Source organism: Myotis lucifugus, unplaced genomic scaffold (genome assembly GCF_000147115.1).
Source record: "Myotis lucifugus unplaced genomic scaffold, Myoluc2.0 scaffold_42, whole genome shotgun sequence".
Classification (NCBI taxonomy): Eukaryota; Metazoa; Chordata; class Mammalia; order Chiroptera; family Vespertilionidae; genus Myotis; species Myotis lucifugus.
This window is the reverse complement of record NW_005871090.1, coordinates 564524-583300: the sequence shown is the minus strand read 5'-3', so window position 1 is coordinate 583300 and position 18777 is coordinate 564524. Positions and strand designations below refer to the sequence as shown.

General features: G+C 39.7%; 1 protein-coding gene across 3 annotated transcripts in view; it reads right to left on the bottom strand.

Moving 5' to 3' along the window:
* Positions 1 to 18777, bottom strand: part of PLCB4 (phospholipase C beta 4) — a 226939-nt gene that overhangs the window by 62662 nt on the left and 145500 nt on the right. For all 3 annotated transcript variants that reach the window (XR_002829038.1, XM_023753181.1, XM_014455104.2), the window contains 6 exons: positions 17083 to 17164; positions 15650 to 15750; positions 14939 to 14996; positions 7392 to 7500; positions 3461 to 3671; positions 2412 to 2505 (listed from right to left, as the gene is read on the bottom strand). Coding sequence is in view for 2 of the 3 variants with exons in the window: in XM_023753181.1 (XP_023608949.1) it covers positions 2412 to 2505; positions 3461 to 3671; positions 7392 to 7500; positions 14939 to 14996; positions 15650 to 15750; positions 17083 to 17164 (655 nt within the window). In the remaining variant the exon portion in view is untranslated. The remainder of the gene's footprint in view (positions 1 to 2411; positions 2506 to 3460; positions 3672 to 7391; positions 7501 to 14938; positions 14997 to 15649; positions 15751 to 17082; positions 17165 to 18777) is intronic.

Below are 18777 nucleotides of genomic sequence, written 5' to 3'. Positions count from 1 at the left end.
GCTTCAGAAAGCATGGCTGCAAACCAATGCTTCTACAAGCAGAGCATCATATTCATTAAATATCCCCGACTTCATTAACCACAGGGCAAGTCCCATCATTTAGTTAATTGGAAAAATCTATAATAATAAAAGGGTAATATGCTAATTAGACTGGGCGTTTTTCCGGATGTCCTTCCAAACATCCTTCCTGATGAAGCCGGGGCTGGAGGGAAGCCAGCCCAGGTCCTAGGTGCCTGCGGGTGGCTGGAGGAGGAAAGCAGTCCGGGTCCTGGGTACCTGCCAGCGGCTGGAGGAGGGAAGCCAACCAGGGCCTCAGGTGCCAGCCGGCAGTTGTAGGAGAGAAGCTCGGGTCCCGGGTGCTGGAGGGAAGCTGGTGCCAGCAGCTGGGGGAATTTCGTGCTTTGGGCCTCTAGTATTATATAATAGTTATCTGGGGAAGTCCATTTGAAATGAAAATGCCCTAGGTTGGATAATCCTGGAGTATTTTATTGAGTACCCTTATGGCCAAGGTGGTCCTTTAGTTATTTTTGCTTAAAGATTCTTCCTAGATGAACTGTCTGCGACCTTGACTGTCCACTTGAGCTGACGAAAGAATTACGCCTTGAGGAAAGTCCTGGCTCTATCCATGGGTTCTCCTTTGCTCACCTCCAAGCGGAGGGGGTAGGGCCTTCTTTTCGGCTAAACTTCCTTTCTAGGGTCCTTATTTCTTAAAGGGTCATCAACGCTTTGTGTCTGTGCAGACCCATGGCTTCCCACTTGAATATGCTCTTGGTACTTCTCAGGGAGCATACTGCTGAATTCATTGTTGCTCAAAACTCACCAACATCTTGGCTAAGAGAAATGACATGCATGGAGTGTTATGAGTATAGAACCTAGGCATCTGTTTTTAAAAACACCCCTGGTAATTTTCCACAAGTAGGCAGGGTTGACAACCACTGCTCCAGATGTTGCAATAACTATTCTGAGTTACAACAAAATGACAGAGAGCCATGAACCTGACATATTGGCCAACCACAGAATTACAGTTTTACTTGTCTTTTGGCAGGATATCATTGGAACATAGTGAGGAACACTCTAAGACAAGCATGTCAAACTCAAAGGCTAAGATGGGCCAAATAAACAAGGTTTAAGTTTATGTGAGCCACAAAAAACCAAAAGCTTCAATTTTCATAGAAACATAGGTTTATTTCAATAGAGACATGCTGAATAGAAAGGGCTGAAATAAATGAGTAATTGTTAACATAAAATAATAGAACATAAATTAATAGAATATTAATATTAATATTTTTTCTTGAACATTAACTTACCAGACACTGAATAACTGCACAAATTAATAAGCGTAATGCAAATAAATCTATTTTTCTTATTCTCCAAAAGCGAAATATTTCCTATTGCGCACACCAAACAAGTCTTGGCAATCAGCTGCTAAAATATTTGCTGTAAGTATTAGTGGAGAGAAATGGTGCGCCTGCGCTTAAGGTGCGTAAGGGAAATGAAGGCAACACAATTATAGTAATTAGTCATTAGCGAACGTTGTAGTTCATTATTAATAATTATGTTAATTATTAATAATTATGTTATAAAAATTAAGTTATGAAATTTTTATTAAAGCATTTCTTACATACCGTTATATTGGCTGGGTTGCAAAAATATTCGTTGTGGGGTGGCCCATGGGCTATGAGTTTGACATGCTTGCTCTAAGAAACCCATCTTCAAATCATACATAGAGGTCACCAAAAGGCCATTTTGAGATGCCTATTTGTAAAACTGTAGATTTCCCACTATGAGATCCTCGGGGGGGGGGGGGGGGGAAATCTCCCCTCTGGTGCCAGGACTGGGAATAACTGCTTCTTTGGATCCACTGCTCTGTCTGTATTTTACAAGTCTTGTAAATTATCATGTTGTTCTCCTTCCACAGAATTCTAGAAAGTTTGGAGCCCAATTTGTGCTATGATTTTAGTTTATAGAACTTCCTGACAAGCATTTATAAATTCTGATCTCACTATCTTATTTTCTTACCCTTTTAGACACTATTTATAGTCCATTTTGTTTTCTGTATTCTATTTATCTTTTTATGCCACTTTGAAGTTCTTCAGGAATAATGCAAAGTAAGCAAGCAAAAAAAAAAAAGGAAGAATAGATAAAATCAAAGACTTTTTAAGTTAAGTAGAACCAGGGAAACTCTGCCAGAGAAACCTCATTCTAAGCACTGTCAGCGTTTGAAAACAGGAAACGTAACATGAAAGAGACACTAAGTGGAAAAAACATTTTTCTTGTTTCTCCTCAAAACTGGAAGAAAGGAATATGAAGGTAAAATGCCTGAGAAAACAAATATTTTGTTGTTTTTTTCCCAAGCTACTTATTTCCACAAGAAACAGGAAAGGCTACGGCTAGGAAATTTTAAAACTTACCTTAAAAAGGATATCTGTACACATTGCTTTTCCATGAGTGATTATCGGTTCTTGGTCTTCACCTTTTCCATCCCAACAGTCAAGTTCGACACATCTAGCAACACAGTGAAATTACAATATTGGACCCTACTAATAAAACAGTGTGTGTAAAAATTAAAAGATGCCAAAATAACTCGTTTTCTTATAGAAGTAGAAAATGGAATGAATTGACAGGATTATTTCATGGAGTATGCAAGTTAAAATCACATTATTCTCCTTATCAGTTTGGTGTTAACAAAAAAGGACTGTCTGAGATTGAAAGACACTTCAGAGTGATAACTGGTTGCAGTGTGGTTCTGTATGAAATTCTAGTTTTGACAAAGCTACTATAAAAGACAATTTGGGGACAACTGGGGAAATTTGAATATGGGCTGTATTTTAGATGATGTTAAAAGAATAATGTTTAAATTTTGTTAGGTGGGATGCTGCTGCTTTGACTATAAGAGAAAATGTTCTCATTATTTCAGCAGCTCATACTCAAGTATTCAGAGACAGAAACTCTGATACTGTGAATTTCTGTTAAAATATTTCCATACTAAAAAAAAGCAAGTTAAGGAAATAAGATATTGGCTATTGAGAACCAAGAAAAAAATCATAATTTCTTATTTTTCACTTTTAGCATTTTTATCATATTTTAAGCCCCAAACGTTTGCCAATTTCTATAAAAGAAAAATAATTTTCAATAATTTTTATTCTCAGAGTATGACATTTTAGAACTTTAACATTAATGTTAAATTTGCAAGTGCCTGTGACCAACTGGAAACAGCATGACTTCCTAAAACATGTATTTTTGGGGGGATAAATTTACAGTAGAAAATATCTGTTGACCCACAGGATGACTCTAGAACTTTGTGGAACAGATATTGTCCTCCCTTTCCCAAGGTTAAATGACCACCATAATCCATTTAAGAGAAGGACCAATGTCCATTTCACTTTGAGTACTTCTTCTGTTGTTTCAGAGAAAAGTAAAAGAGTGTCATATACAAATGCAGCTGTCCTGAGTGTCTGACCTGCAGCCAGCCAGGAGAACCTGTCTGTACATTTCTACCGAAGACTTCCCGCCGAACTGTCGGCCAGTGAGATAGGTGTTGTGGGAAGAACTGATGAAGTAGTGAGCCAGAGGATGGTCCATTTCTTGGTAAAGTTCTAAACGATCTAGGAAGACGGGGGCGTTTTCATCTGACATCAGATATCTGCAAAATCCATCACTGGATATAAGGCCTAGGGGAGAGAAGAATATCTTACAGACGTGTGGCTTTGCCAAACACACATCTCACATATTACTCATGGAAGGTGAAGCAGCTCAACAGGAGTAAAACCTTCCTCACAATCTCTTTCTCAGGAACCTTCATTATTCAGTTCTTGAACAAAATAACACAGTTGCACATTATAAGTAACCTAGTGCATTGCACAAAGAGGTGGTGTCCTGCTTCTATGTGCACGGTGGCAGGGCACACAGTCCCCCGAGTTCAGAGGCACAGCTCCAGGAGCTGTGGTGACCAGGGGCCAAGGGGACCTCAGTCTATTTCTGCCTCTGCCACTCACTCATGATGCTCCCGGGTCTCGGCTTCCTCTTCTGTCAAATGGGGGAAGTACTGGCTACCCCTCTTTCCAGGACTGTCAGGAATGGTACATGAGAATATGAATAGGAGGCGCTCTAAAAAACTGGAAGGCATTTAACTATAAGGCAGTGTTGTTCTCACCAGGCTGGAGAAGGCCTCTCTGGATTTAAACAATTTAGTTTTCCCATTTTATCTCAAAGGCAGGGTATGGAACTACTGAGAAGAGTTTGCAATTGTCTTTGAAATGTGGACCCAAGAGCCTCTGTTCCTTTCAGTCACGCCTTTCTGACATGGGGACAGGACTCCTGGTAACTACAGGAGTGGCGATCAATATTTCTGCATCTTCTCCTATCCTATTTATTTAAACATTTGAAAGTTACAAACTGATTTTGAGCTTACAGAGAAGCTTTGTCAGATCTTAACATTTGATCTTATTTGATCTAAATTCTTTAAAGAAATGCATGATTATGGATGCCTTTATGGTGCCCTGTGTGGCCCCCCTCAGTTCCATTCAATTTCATCTTTCTACTCCAATGTATACATCTACTACCCTAGTTTTTGTGTTTAATATTCCCAAGGTGGTTTTGCAACTTTACTACAAATGCATTTATCCAAACATTAGGGAGTTTTAAATATTTAAAAATTTATATGAAAGATATCCCACCCCTGGTTTTTGCAACTTGCTAGTTTTACTTTATATTTTCTTAGGATTTTTCCAGTTAATGTAGTAGTTCTTGTTCATTTATTTTTCACTGAATAATGTATAGTATGTACAGTATAATGTATAGTAGTCCACATATAAATATGCCACAATTTATTGTTCATTACTCTGTTGATGAATATATACATTATTTCTAATTAGAATTAAAAATTCTACCATAAAAGTGTGCCCCCACCTCCTGGGCACATATATTTATTCTAAGAGCAAGATCTCTTCAAAGCACTGGGATAAATGCAGTGATAGAAGAAACACACAAACCCCGCCTTCATAAAACTCTTATAGTATGGGCATGAGAACAAATATATTAACAAATAAATAAAAGTATAATATAATGTCAAGAAAGTGCTAGAAGGAAATAGAAACCAAGAAATGGAAGTGATCAAGAATGACCAAGATGCTGTGTTAGATATGTGGCCAAAAAAAGCCGTTCTGAGGAGGTCATGTTTATGCATGGGGACACCTGGCAGAAGGTTTAGCAAGTGCAAAGACCTTTGCAGGAGTGTATGACAAAGGGAAAAGTTGGTGGAAATGAGGTTGAAATGAGGTTGCAGGGACAGCCAAAGGCTCCATCAGTTGGACTAAGTACTCTGGAATTTTATTCTAAGTGTGCTGAAGAGCCTTTGGAGGGTTTTGAAGAGTGAAATAACATGATCAGATTTGGTTTGGAAAGATTTACTCTGGCCGCTGTGTGGAACATAAATTGTAGGGCACTGAGTAGAAAGGAGAAGACTGGTTAGAAGTCAACTGGCATTGTCCAGGGAGAGATGATGTAGTCTCAGAAAGTCTGGTAAATGTGTAGATGATGAGAACTTATTTGTTTGGAATTTATTTTGCATACAGAACTTGCAGATTCTGCTGATAAATGAGAAGTGATATGAAAGAACAAAACAATTTGAGGATGATTTCAAGAGTTTTGGCTTGAAGAGCTGGGTGAATAATAGTACCAGTTTCTAGGCCGGGAAAGAAACAGGTCTGTGGATGAGAAGAACTAAAACATGATGGATATATATCTTTGAAATGCCCATGTAACATTCAAGTGGAGAGTTCTACTACAGGCCTGTAGATCTTAGGAGTGGGGCGTTTAATCAGAAAGTCATGTGTGTGTAGAAGAAACTTAAAGCCATTGGGGTGGCTGAGCTCTTCGAAAGAGTGAGTGTAAATGAGCAGAGATCCAGGGACTGAACTTGGGCCACTCTAATGTCAGAGCTGGGAAATATAAGAGAAAATCTCTAGGGTCCGTACATGGAAGTGGAAAGGCTGAGCCGTAGGGGAGGTCTATTTTCACTGTACTACTGCCAAAATATTCATCAAGATGGCTGTTTGTACCAATTTATGTCCCCAACAGAAATTTATTCAGAATGCTTTTTGTACCACATTCTCATCCATACTTGATAATGACAGATTTTAACATTTCCATCATCAGTGAAATGATGAAACTGTGCTTTTCTGATGTGATAATCTCATAGATGTTTAGGACCTGAAAGGACTTTAGAAAGAATCAGCGACACACCTCTATCACAACATCTATCATACTGCTGAGGAACTGCTCTTTCTTCTTCAGCAGATCCCAACTGCCTTATTCAGCTTTGAATTCCCAGCATCCAGCACAGAGCTTGGTACCAAGTCAACCCTTCACAAACTTTAAGGAGTGAAGGTAGGGGGGAGAAAAACTAGTCAAATGACTGCATGAACGCCACCATCTTCTATGGTCCAGAAATATTGTTCCTTGCTCAATTTCACACAGTAAAATCGAGCCACTCTCCTTTTCACTTTAATAAAATGCAAGGTAGAATAAATTACAATTCTCAGAGTATTAATAAGAGAGGTAAGTCATGAAGCAGTCTTGCTGAATATAGGTATTTGAGGCCCTAGCAGAGAGTATAAATATAGGACTACAACCAAGGGAAAACTCAAGTGGACTTGAAAAAATATCAGGGATGAGGTCACGCATCATGATGGGCCAGACATGCATATAAACAGGTTCTATGTGGGTCCAGAGAATATGTAGACCTTTGGGCCACATTCACTGAGACACACAATCAAATGAATCCCTGTTCTAAAGAGGAGGAAACTGTAGCCATGATACTCATGAGCACATGGGACCAACGGAACTTGAACCTAGATCTCCCTTCTCTCCATTGAGACAAGGCTGGAAGCACTAGCTCAGCTATCTCAATCGCTCCCTGTCCAGTTATATTAGCATCATCCCTCCCCTTATTTGCAGGGGTTTCCCACTGCTATCGAACCAATCTGAAATTTTCTCTCCACGCCTTTCTTTTGTCAAATATTGGAATGGACAACACATTGTTTCTAAAGTTTTATTGAAGAGGGCAAAAGTTCAAAATCCCCACCAATTTGCTAAATTGATTCCTAGTAGAGGTCAAACGAAGGGTGAGAAGGCTTCTCAAATAATGTATTCAATGTCCTAGGCTTGGCAAAACAAGAGGGAGAAAAAGAAGGTGTAAATTTTTATAGGAAATTGAATTCTTTTCAAAGATTTGCAAACGAGATAGTATCTGGCATTTTTACATGTAAGTATTACGTAATACAAGCATTATACAATATAAGAAAGAACATGGGGGAATACCACTGTAATGTGTTGCATATATTCTTGCTTTTGTTAAATAAAGAAAACTCTTTTTTTTTCACTTTTATTACCTTTTTTCTTCAAGTCTTCATCAGGCTCATACATCTCAATGATCTGCATTGCCCTTTTAGCATCATAAAATGGGAATAAAATTTCATTGAGTCGAGGATCTCGTTGATGCTATGATGAGAAAATAACTCCATTTAGGTTAACATTTCTCGCCTTTATGGTGTTACACAACTCAAGCACGTAATATCTAAAACAATATATATTTACAATGTCATATTTATAGTTACAAAGATAGGATTTCACTGTTTTCCTGTCTTTCTCCCTAATATATACTTTAAAAAACTCCAAATTTGGAAGTACTTGACTGGTTCACCTCACTGAACTAAATCAAACCAAATCCTGCAAAGTGCTCAATTTTGGAGAATACAGAAATTGGTTTTCCTTCAGAAACTGAAGGCTATGTAATATGCTGTGCATGTCAGCTGTGCTGTCCATTTGTTCCCATCCCACAGGTAAGACATTTGGCATAAATGTCTATAAAAAGTGAGGTCAAAAATTTTTTAAAGAAAAGAAAATAATGAAAGCACAAATAAAAAAAAAACTCCAAAATAGTTCAAATAGATAATATACTACTTAAAGTGCCAAAACAAAAACAATAATGAAATCCCCTAAGACAGGCAAATATCATTTCATTTTTAGATCAATAAAAGATTTCATGGGCACTCTGAAAACTTTGTTTTCTTGAGGAAATATTCATCAAAATGAACCAATTTTAGTGATGATGAAAATTAATCAGCACAAGGATATTTACAAGCTATAAACAATATGAAAATCTGTATTTAAATATCAGTAGTTCTGCAAGTCTATGAAATCTAACTCAGTTTGGCCTGAGGACATTGTCTGGGCAGAAAAGTACATGAACGACTAAGGTACTTAGGCGGGTGGTGATGTCATGCTTTTCCAGTCACCACTTGGATGCTCGTGGTGGTACATGAGGCACCAGGAGCAATGCTATTCCTGCCGTCTGTCAGTCTACCTTCACAGCAGTGATGAAACACGTTCAAATCACTGACTCAGCTGTGTTTGTCTGTGGGTGTGTCTGTGTGTCTGTCTGCCTGTCTGTATATACCTGGAAGCAATGTGCCCATTAAATTTCCGTATTGTTCACTGCGACCCCTGGTCATCCACCAAATAAGTAAATAAAGCAAACTTCAATGGAATAATGGCAGGCAAGCAGATGGGAGCAAAACCTGCTCAATAGGTAGGACTTTGGCAACAACTCTTTACCCAAATATATGCACAGACTTTGGAAAAACACTATTGGAAAGGTAGTTAAGAAACAATGGTTACAAGTTCATATGGATTTCCCTTCCCCATTTATTTTGAAGTGACAATTTGAAATGGGGGTTACACAGAATGAATGCCTTCAGCCAACAGGACATTTGCTGTACTTTCCTAAAGTAATTGTAGCCTAGCCTGTTCTGGTCCTCCCATCTCCCCACCGAGTTAAGGAATTGATATCTTTTTTGTCAATTTATCCCAATGAAGCATGCTTCTGCTGCCACCTAAGGAATCACAGCTCACAACAGCTCGCATCCATGCATGTGCAAGAGCAGAAACTGTCACATCAAAAACAGACCTTGAAACCACAGAGAACGAGAGTCACGGGTGTGCAGAGAGACTGTGAGGTGGGCCGTGGAGTGCCAGGCAGGGAAGGCATGGGACCTGGTTTAGGAAATGGATGCCATCATGCAAGTCTACGGCTCGCTATTCTAGGAAATGACAAGCACCACCCTCTGGTGATAATATATTGTTTAAAAAACAAACCAACAAACGAAGGAGAAACTCTCTCTAGGCACATTCCTTCTCCTGCCCATCTCTGTAAATAACCCCACGAAAGAAGATGGATGCCATTTTAGGTAAAAGGTCCTTTTAGGCCCCACTGCAGTTATCTGCAAGGCTGGCCACTATATTTCACTTCCTTACTAAAATTAAGTCTTTTGAGTTAAAGATATGCTCAATGGTAAATATTCTGCATTCATGGAGATGTTGGGGCAAATCCATATTAATTAAAGAGTGAAAGGAAGAAGAGATTCAACTAAAGGGGAGAGGAGAGAGAGAGTTAGGGAGAGGAGAGGAAATCCAGACATTCTTATGTGCTGTTTACATACACATGCACATATTCTAATGCGGTGTTACCAATAGTGTGATCTGTGAATGGCAACAATGGTACCACCCTCAGCTGGGAGTTTGTTAGAAATGCCAATTCTGGGGCCCCGCCCAGTCCCGCCAAATCTGATTCTGGGGAGTGGGGGGACCTGTGAATCTGTTTTTTAACAAGCCTTTCAGGTGATTCTGATGGGCTTCAATTTAAGATGTAAAGGTATACCTTTTAACATATTTGGATATCATTTTTTAAAAAGTACCTAAGTTCTACAAGGATAGAAGAATGTTAAATGTTGGAGATGTCCTCCCAATTAAACCCCATTACAATTTTGTCCCAGGGCATAATTACTAGCACATCCTGCCTATCAGAAGCAACGACCAGGAAAACCAAGTCCTAAGATGGATGTATCATCATCCCCTACTCTACATTACTTGCAAATAATCAAAATGAGACAGGGAATTGCATTTGTTTTTGCATCTGCTCCATCAGATAACATACACTTCTGCTTTCCCTAAAATCTCCACCTTTCAAAAAGGAAGTACGATTCAATGTGGAGAATCCAAAGGCAAGGAAACAAATGCTAAGACTTGCATTAGAGTCACAAAACTATCGTTTTTTGATGAAAAAAGAAAACAAAGAGGAGGAAGCGCATTTCTCGGTGATCTCAGAGCAATAAAGTTGCAGAAGAGTCCCATGCGGACATAAGCACAGGGAGACAAATGCTTCTCAGCTCTAAGGGACGGACTACTGGTTTTCAGTTGGGGCTCAGTGAAGCAGGGTATCCAGGACATTCACCCCAGGATGCCCAGAGCCTTGCAAAATGAGATCCTAACCAGCTTCCAAAAAATAGGTCATAGAAGGTGCCCAAGTGAATGAAGCATAAATGGACATGGCTTCATCACTATGTCCTTATTCTTCTTCCTGAGAAAAGGCATCACTGGCTTCAATCCAAGCAGCACTGGGAGATAGATGTTGAAGTAAATACAATTCAAAAGAGACATAAAGGAAATAAAGGAATAACTGGCAAGGGCAGGCTTACTTGTAAAACTATGTAACTCCTTCTCTCTCTTTGTCTATACAATAAAGAATAAAGAGCCCAGCCAGTGTGGCTCAGTGGTTGAGCCTCGACCTATGAACCAGGAGGTCATGGTTCGATTCCTAGTCAGGGCACATGCCTAGGTTGCAGGCTCGGTCCCTAGTGGGGGATGTGCAGGAGGCAGCCCATCAATGGTTCTCTCTCTCCCTCTCCCTTCCTCTCTGAAATCAATTATATGTATATAAAATAAAGATATTGTCAATGGAAAGAGATAAGAGATCTTGGTCCTTTCTTACATTCCTTCAACTGAAAAACAAATAAAAGATAAAATTTAAAAATTAGGTTTAGCCCTAATATGATGATATACTGTGTTTAATGCAGGGGAAAGAATACCAGCATCAAGAAAATAAAGCTAATTTCTTCTTATTATGGAGGCGTAAGATCTTTTTCTTCTCTTTCTTATTTTAATCTTTCTCTCCTGCTCTCCCTGCATCTCTCAATTCTGCAGACCCTTAGTTGTTATCAACTTCATAAGAAGTGAAATAAAGGATGAAGGTAAAACCAAAATCAATTTAGCTTCTCATTAGGCTAAATCTTCACAGGGAGAGGTAAAACTAACAGGAGCCTGGAGATCTTAATTAGTGCACCCACATCCAGAGAGCCCAGTTGACAGCAGTATCTGACCAGATGGCAGTTCCTAATAAGTGCCACCCTAGCTCTCCTAGAAGCTAGTTTGCTAGTTTCATAATATAGGTGAAGGAAGTTTTCTTTAGTCTACTGGAAAGAAATAAGAAACATAGCTGCGGCCTGGCCAGTGTTGCTCAGTGGTAGAGTGTTGACCTATGAACCAGAAGGTCAAGGTTCGATTCCTGGCAGGACACATGCTTGGGTTGTAGGCTCCATCCCCAGTAGGGGGCATGCAGAAGGCAGCCAATCAATGATTCTCTCTCATTGATGTTTCTCTCTCTCTCTCTCTCTCTCTCTCTCTCTCTCTCTCTCTCTCTCTCTTCTTCCCTCCCTCCCTCCCTCCCTCTCTCTCTCCCTCCCTCTCTGAAATCAATTAAAAAAAATTTAGACCTGAGTGGTGGATTTCCATGACAAAATTCATTATGGCTAGTGACAGAAGGTATATGCTGCTCTCACATTTTCCCCATTCACACAAGGCATTCCAAGGAGGGGCCCAGGTAATTCACTGGGACAGTGCTTCACAAAATTTACCTGCAGGCAAAGCACCTGGGAATCCTGTTGAATGCAGATTCCAATTCTTCAGGACTAAGTGAGGCCCGAGAGTCTACATTTCTAACAACCTCCCAGAGGATGCCTAAGCTGCATCCACAGACTACACTTGCGGGAGCTATAAACAAGGAGGTACTGAGAAATGGGTGAGGAGCAGGTAAAGCTATTGGGGAAAAGCTAGTAAGTGTCGAATGGCATGGATAGGCAAAAGGTGGTACAAACCCCTACAAAGCAACAAAGGCAATAAATGAAGGATTGTTTCTCCTCTCCTCCCATATTAATATACTAACAGAAAATTTGATGTAAAGAGTAAAGAGATTTACAAGCTGGAAGGTGGTGAGAGGCAGGATGGGCTTTTCTAATAGAATGGAACTTCCCTCCTATTCTAATTGGCTAATACTGGAGTTCATGTCTATTGATTTTTGCTTTCTTGATCATGTCTCTGGTTACCTTTCTAAACTCTCTTATTTAATCAAAGAGTTTTGCAGTTGATAGTCTGCAATATTCAGGGTACACAATCAACAGTAAGAGTAGGACCTAAGACCTTTCATGTTCATGGGACTCATTTATTTTTCCTTGTCGTACTGCATGATCCAGGACTTCTAATACAATGTCAAATTCTGGCTTGTTGAGACTGAGGCTAAGGCATTTTGAAAATGTTTAGGTCTAAGCTTTTGGACTCATAGACCCTTACATTCCAATGCCTGCTTCGTTCTGGAGTGAACCCTGCCTCCTTTCATTGTGGGTTTTGAAGGAGCTCTGCCTAAGGGATGCTTTTGATTTTAGAGAGATGAGAGAGGCAACTCAAAAGGGAGGGTGAAGGAGCTGGCAGAACGTTCCCTAAGCTTGACAAAACTTCTTCAAGGCGACATTCAGTTCTTCCAGTTGAGTCACTAGGACAGAAAAGGAAGAGATTCACGGCAAACACTGATTAAAAATAAAGGCTGTACACTTTCCTGGACTGTCTTGTAGTCTCCATGACCTCAAGAAATCAGTATAAAATCACACTGATTCCATCAGCCCCACCCCCACATTAAAGGTGCTTCCTTACTGCTAATGAGAAGCCAAATAGAAGGGAATGACCACTGAGAGCTACTGGCCACTGCAATAGTGATGGATAAAAGCTTACCAAATCATACGTATTTAAATATATTTTATTGATTTTTTACAGAGAAGAAGGAAGAGGGACAGAGAGTTAGAAACATCGATGAGAGAGATCGATCAGCTGCCTCCTGCACGCCCCCCACTGGGGATAAGCCCGCAACCAAGGTACATGCCCTTGACCGGAATCGAACCTGGGACCGCTGAGTCCGCAGGCCGACGCTCTATCCACTGAGCCAAACCGGTTCGGCAAATCATACGTATTTAAGAAAGATTTTGGATGACAGAGCGAAGAAAGTATGGGTGATCATATCTTTTAAAATTTAAATGTTATCTACTTAGCCTTATAGGAATGACAAGAGTGATTACTGGGTAGGCCTACAGAAACAATCCATAAAAGGAAAGGCATAAAACAGGAACCCATGAAGGCAGCACCTATCCTCAGACTCAGAATTGCGCAGTGAAATGCACCTTTAATAAAAGGCTGGGTGCCAGCTTCACCCCCACGCCCACAAGAGGCCTTTCGTTAGAAAGTGCCTAATTGATGGTGTGGTCGATTTTCTCCTCTCCACTGAAGTGTTTTCCCCTTTTAGTAGAAAGCATGCTTCCTGCCCATCTCACCAGGATTTAAGATGATCAAATACCCCAACTGCATGAGGAAACTGAGGGACATAGAACAATATATATATTTTTTAAAGCAGAGGAGGGAGAAGGGGTTAAAGAAATAAAGGAAAGCAATTTAACTTACGAGCAATGGTGGCAGAAGAATGTGGATAATATCTGGGTAAAGATTCCGAACACAGTATTCACGTGAGAAAAAATGGTGGAGTGCAAAAGCTTAAACTGTTTTCAAGCAAAATGAATATCATATTATTCTGAAAGGCTTATGTGAACGTGGGCCTCTGTGCTCATCTATGGGGTACCTTCTCTTTCCTGCATCAGTGCTGTTAGGCTCTGGTAACCGTTTCTTCTAACGTGCAACCCCACATATTGGAAGTCACTGAGCCCTGGCAGGGAAAGAAGAAGGAAGCCCTTCTGCAAAGATGTGATTTCTCTCCGTAAATTGGCAAGTCACAGCCTGCCTGTTGTCTTTTTGAGGCAATACCTCATGTCTGGCATGATACTGACTTTTCTAACATTTTCCCCTTTATATGGCACAATGGTTAACATAAATTGCTTGGAAATGAAAATATATTGTCCATTTCTCACTTAAACTCCTATTAATCAAGTGTTGGGGGAAAAGTGAATTTTCCTTTTTGTATTTTGCAAGAGCTTCTGTGGGTTTCACTGAAGAGGAAACACTTTTATTTGTCCATGGGGGGGGGGGGGGAAAGAAGTTAATTTGAGTTGGAATAAAAGTTGCAACCTTTACTTGTCCTACCATATTATTTTTATTCTGCTTAAGCAAATTCTGTCCACCAGTGTTGGTGGTTAAGTGAATCATATTCTAAAATTAGCCCTGAGAATGTTATAAAAATAAAAAGTAAAAATTTAACCTGCAATCCAGTTGACCTAATATGTACTATATTTTCACCCAGAAAATATAATTGTGCTTGTCAAAATATTCTATTTTGAATCTACAAACTTTTCTTACATGCAATCCATTAAAAGACAAAAATCAAGCTTCCCAGTTCCATGCAAAGATATAAGAAAAAGTTAGCAATGGAGAATCCAACTATATAGTGTGGCAAAGTAAATCCATTCTCTTTCTATTTAATGAGATCAATAGAAAAAACAAAAAAACATAAGTACCTTCAATATCGACTTGCAAAAAAACATAGGCACACTTAATTAAATCAATATATCATAAAAAAGTTACACGCACACACAGAGCAATACATCACAGCAAGAAACCAACAAAAAAGCAGTGTGCAAAGCCAACGTGTGGGAAGTGCATGGACACACAAGGGCAGCGGCTGATTTTTGCACCTGGTAAAGCCATAATGAAAAGATCAGCAGGTCAAAAGCAAAGCGAATGAGGGCGAATGATGCGGGCATGCAATGAGGACGCTGGAGGAGGCAAGCCACGGCACACAGACTATATGGAGTTAATGTATGAAAAAGCTTACTTCATTTAGAAAGCTCACTAATTGGTCTACCGTTAAATAATCAGTTTTGTCTCCATTGCTGAAAAGAAATGTATTAGAAAAAGTAAGTTTTTGTATTTGATGCTACAGTATGTACGATTTACATGTTGACAATTATTGATGATAATTCTAAACTTATTTTCTAACCCTGAAGTAGTGGTGCGTTCTTAAAATGGCCAGAGACAATGAAAAAAAAAACCAAAACAACAACAAAAAACCCCACAACAACAAAGGAAAAGAAATACTCCCACTAGCTCACAGAAAATTCTGCAATTCTTCTCTAGCATTATCAAAAGATATTATTTTTAAAAAGCAACAACATGTAAGTCATCCATTTGAGATAACTAGAATGAATGAACTTTTCAACAACATAATAACATTACAAATCGAATCTAGTTAGTTCACATAACAGGTTAATACCTAAAGGAGCAGGTTAAAATTGTAGGTAGTTAGTAAAGCCAATGCAAAGGGGAAAAAAAAAGTTCCAGGTGCTGCCACTAATTTATATAAAATCTTTTTAAAAAATCAGTAAACTTTTACACAGATAAACTTGGGGGTGAAAACAGAATTCTCACTAGATATCCCTAGATACTATCAACACACTATCATAAAATAGGATGACAATAAAACTTTAAAAAATCTAAAAGGACAAGGATAATCCTGATGGGACACTTTCTCATAAATGGAACTTACATTTTTTTAAAAAGATCTTCTATATCTGTCCGAGGACAAATCTTTTGTGTCAGTTCATAGAACTTTTCGTAAGTAAATGCTGCAGGCTCGATTTCATCATTCTGTAAAGAAGAAAAGTATGTCATAAATCATGGGATATATTTTCTCCTCGGAGGGGAAGAATCTACAGGATTGACCACTTAGGATCCCTGGGCCTCCATCTCTGATTGTTGCTGACAGAAGCCAGAGGCCAACCTCCAGCCGCGGCCAGGCCATCGCAGAAAGGGCCCGTGGAAATGAGCAGTTCTAGTTACCAGGGGGCCAGCCATGGCTTGTGTGGCAGACCTCGGCCACAGCTGGGCCTGCTCTAGGAAACACCCCAGAGAACAAATATCAAGAAACATTTCCTTCTTCTCTGCTTGAGGGAGAAACACAAGAGCCTGCCTAAAGGTTGCTGAATAAATCAAGCCTGGAGTTTACTTCTGCGTAAGTTGTGAATTTTCCTAAGACCGCAGGAAGGGGCTCAGGACAACCCTATAAGATTTTGCTTTTCATACTAAAATTTATAGTTCAAAGAGGAATTTTTAAAAGCAGCAACAGGCTTAAATCTTTCTTGCAGTCGATAAATTAATTGCAGTTCTTTTAAATCTGAAGGGCCATGAACACAAATGGTTTGCGGGGGAAGAGGTGCTTCATAAAACACCGGCCAGCCGTCTAGAAGAACTGAATTTATTAGTCAATTACTCATGCCGACACTGCGCTTGATCGAGGCAATGCTGATGGCGTTCTCTAAAATAAACTTTCCACAGACTGTGCAAGAGCCATTTCCCCTCCTTAATAAAGTGGACAACAACACTTGGAAGTACACTCTCTGAATTTGAAAGCACTGAGGTTAAAATGAGCAGAAAACAAAAGCAAGGAAGGAAAGTGAAGAGAAAAGAAAAAGGAGTCTATGGGACTGCATCTAATTCTCAATCTAATGGAGATTGGTTTAATATATATAATCTGGCTTATTACATATGAGAACATACATAAGGAAAATGGTTTTAGGAACACATTATTAAGTAAATGAATACCTTATGTTAAGTGAAATAAGTCAGAAAAAGATGAATACTATATCATTTCACTAGCAAACAAAATAAACAAACAAAACAGAAACAAACTCATAGATACAGAGAATAAACTGATGGTTTGCCAGATGGGAGAGTTGGACAGAAAAGGGAGAGTTTCAGAAGTACAAACAGGTAGTTACAAAATAGCAATGAAATATAAAGTACAGCGTTGGGAATAGAGTCAATAATATTGTAATACGTGTATCTGGTGCCATGTGGGTACTGGACTTATTGGGGGAATCACCTCATAAGTTATATAAATGTCTAACCACTATGCTGTACACCTGAAATATAATACTGAATGTCAAGTATAAGTGAAAAATAAAATAAATTAATTCATACCTTTCCGCTGGGAAGACCTAACTCCTTGAGTGCTTGAAAGATCACCTTTTCTGTCTTCCCTGATGCAAAGGTTCTAGTAATACTAGAGCAGAAAAGAAAAAAAAAATCAAGGCATTGTTAATTCTGTTTTCTCTGATGCGAAGCTCCAAGTAACACCAGGGATGGTGGGATGGAGGGAGAAGGACAGGAGAATAAAATTACTTCCCATTTCCAGGTGTGGTTTACTTTCCACACCAGCTCCTGCAGTGCCCTGTGGTGACCAGCGGATTGTGCTGGTGAGGCAACTGGATTCTAAGACAGGCTGACACCCCTGCGTGCCTGTGAAAACCACAGGCTCTGGGGGATACATACCTTTGGACAAAAATAATGACACATGTTGACACTGCCAAATTACTTTCTTAGGAAGGAAGAGGGCATGTGGCAGATGGACGATAGCTGTAGAAAAACACCGTGTGTTGACCACATCTGGGCTTGGGGAAAAGAAGTGGGCCCCTCAGAACTCAGCCCATGCCTGTGAATGCCCTGGCCCTGGTGTCACACTGACTACAGCCGACATGCTCTATCATCCGTATTTTTTTGTGTGTTTGTTTTCTGAGCTAAGCATCCTTGAGCTACTCTGAAACGTCAGCTGCCTCAAGGATTGCAGTTTGTTATGTAAGTGATAGGTGTGGGGGAGAGGAGAGGCAGGGGAACAATTATTCCATGTTTCAACAGAATCTTGGCACTACCTCTAGACATGTTATTTTTGAATAATGGTGCAGCCTTTTTAAAATTAAATTTATTGGGGTGACATTGGATAATACGTTCATATAGGTTTCAGGTGTGGGTTTCTGTGTTCCAAGAGCTGTATATTGCACTGTGTGCCCAGCCTTTGAACTAGTAGGGTGTGCACTAAGACTAGTACAATGGATGCCACCTCAATGAGCACATTTTCTAATGATAATAAAGATAGAAAAAAAGAGACTCCCTAGGGTTAATACATTGGTGACCCTCGGAATGAACGCTACTGAGGAGATAACTTGGTGCCCTGGAATCCACACTGGCTCTGAGCCATGCCTTAGCTACCCAAGGAGCCTCCATTCACTCCCTGCTTGCTAATTGTCACCATAATAATTTTAACTGTAAATCAGAAGTCCAGCCTCCACTTAAGATAGAGTGTGCTTTCATCTGAGAAGCTTATCTTTAGAACGCCTTGCCTGTGAGCACAAGAGAGTTTGTAGCAGTGCCTCCCTGGTCCCAACCTTGCCCTGTACTCCACCATTCACATTAAGTGGAAGGCCAGCTCCAAATGTAAACAGCACCACCAGTTAATCCTGATGAGTGGGAGACAGCACCACTTTAACCGAAGAGTACAACTTCCCAAAATAGAATGGGAAGACCTGACTTTAAGTAAATGAATTGTTATGTGTTCATTCAAAGCTTTATTGTTTCACACTTGGTCCAAGAATACTTCAAGAGGTATATTTTTAAGAGTGCTTGAGACAACTGTATTCAAATGTAGGGAGGCCTATAAATTCCCTTTAACAAATCTACAGACATGGAAGCGCTTAAGTGTTTACATCAAGTAAGAGGATTTCTACTGTAGAGGGCGCTATTTCCACATTCGCCCACTTCTCTAGAGTTCATGGAATTTATATACTTTAACTTGGGCTGAGAAGCAATTTATCTGACCTTTATCATAAAGGTGTAAAGTAG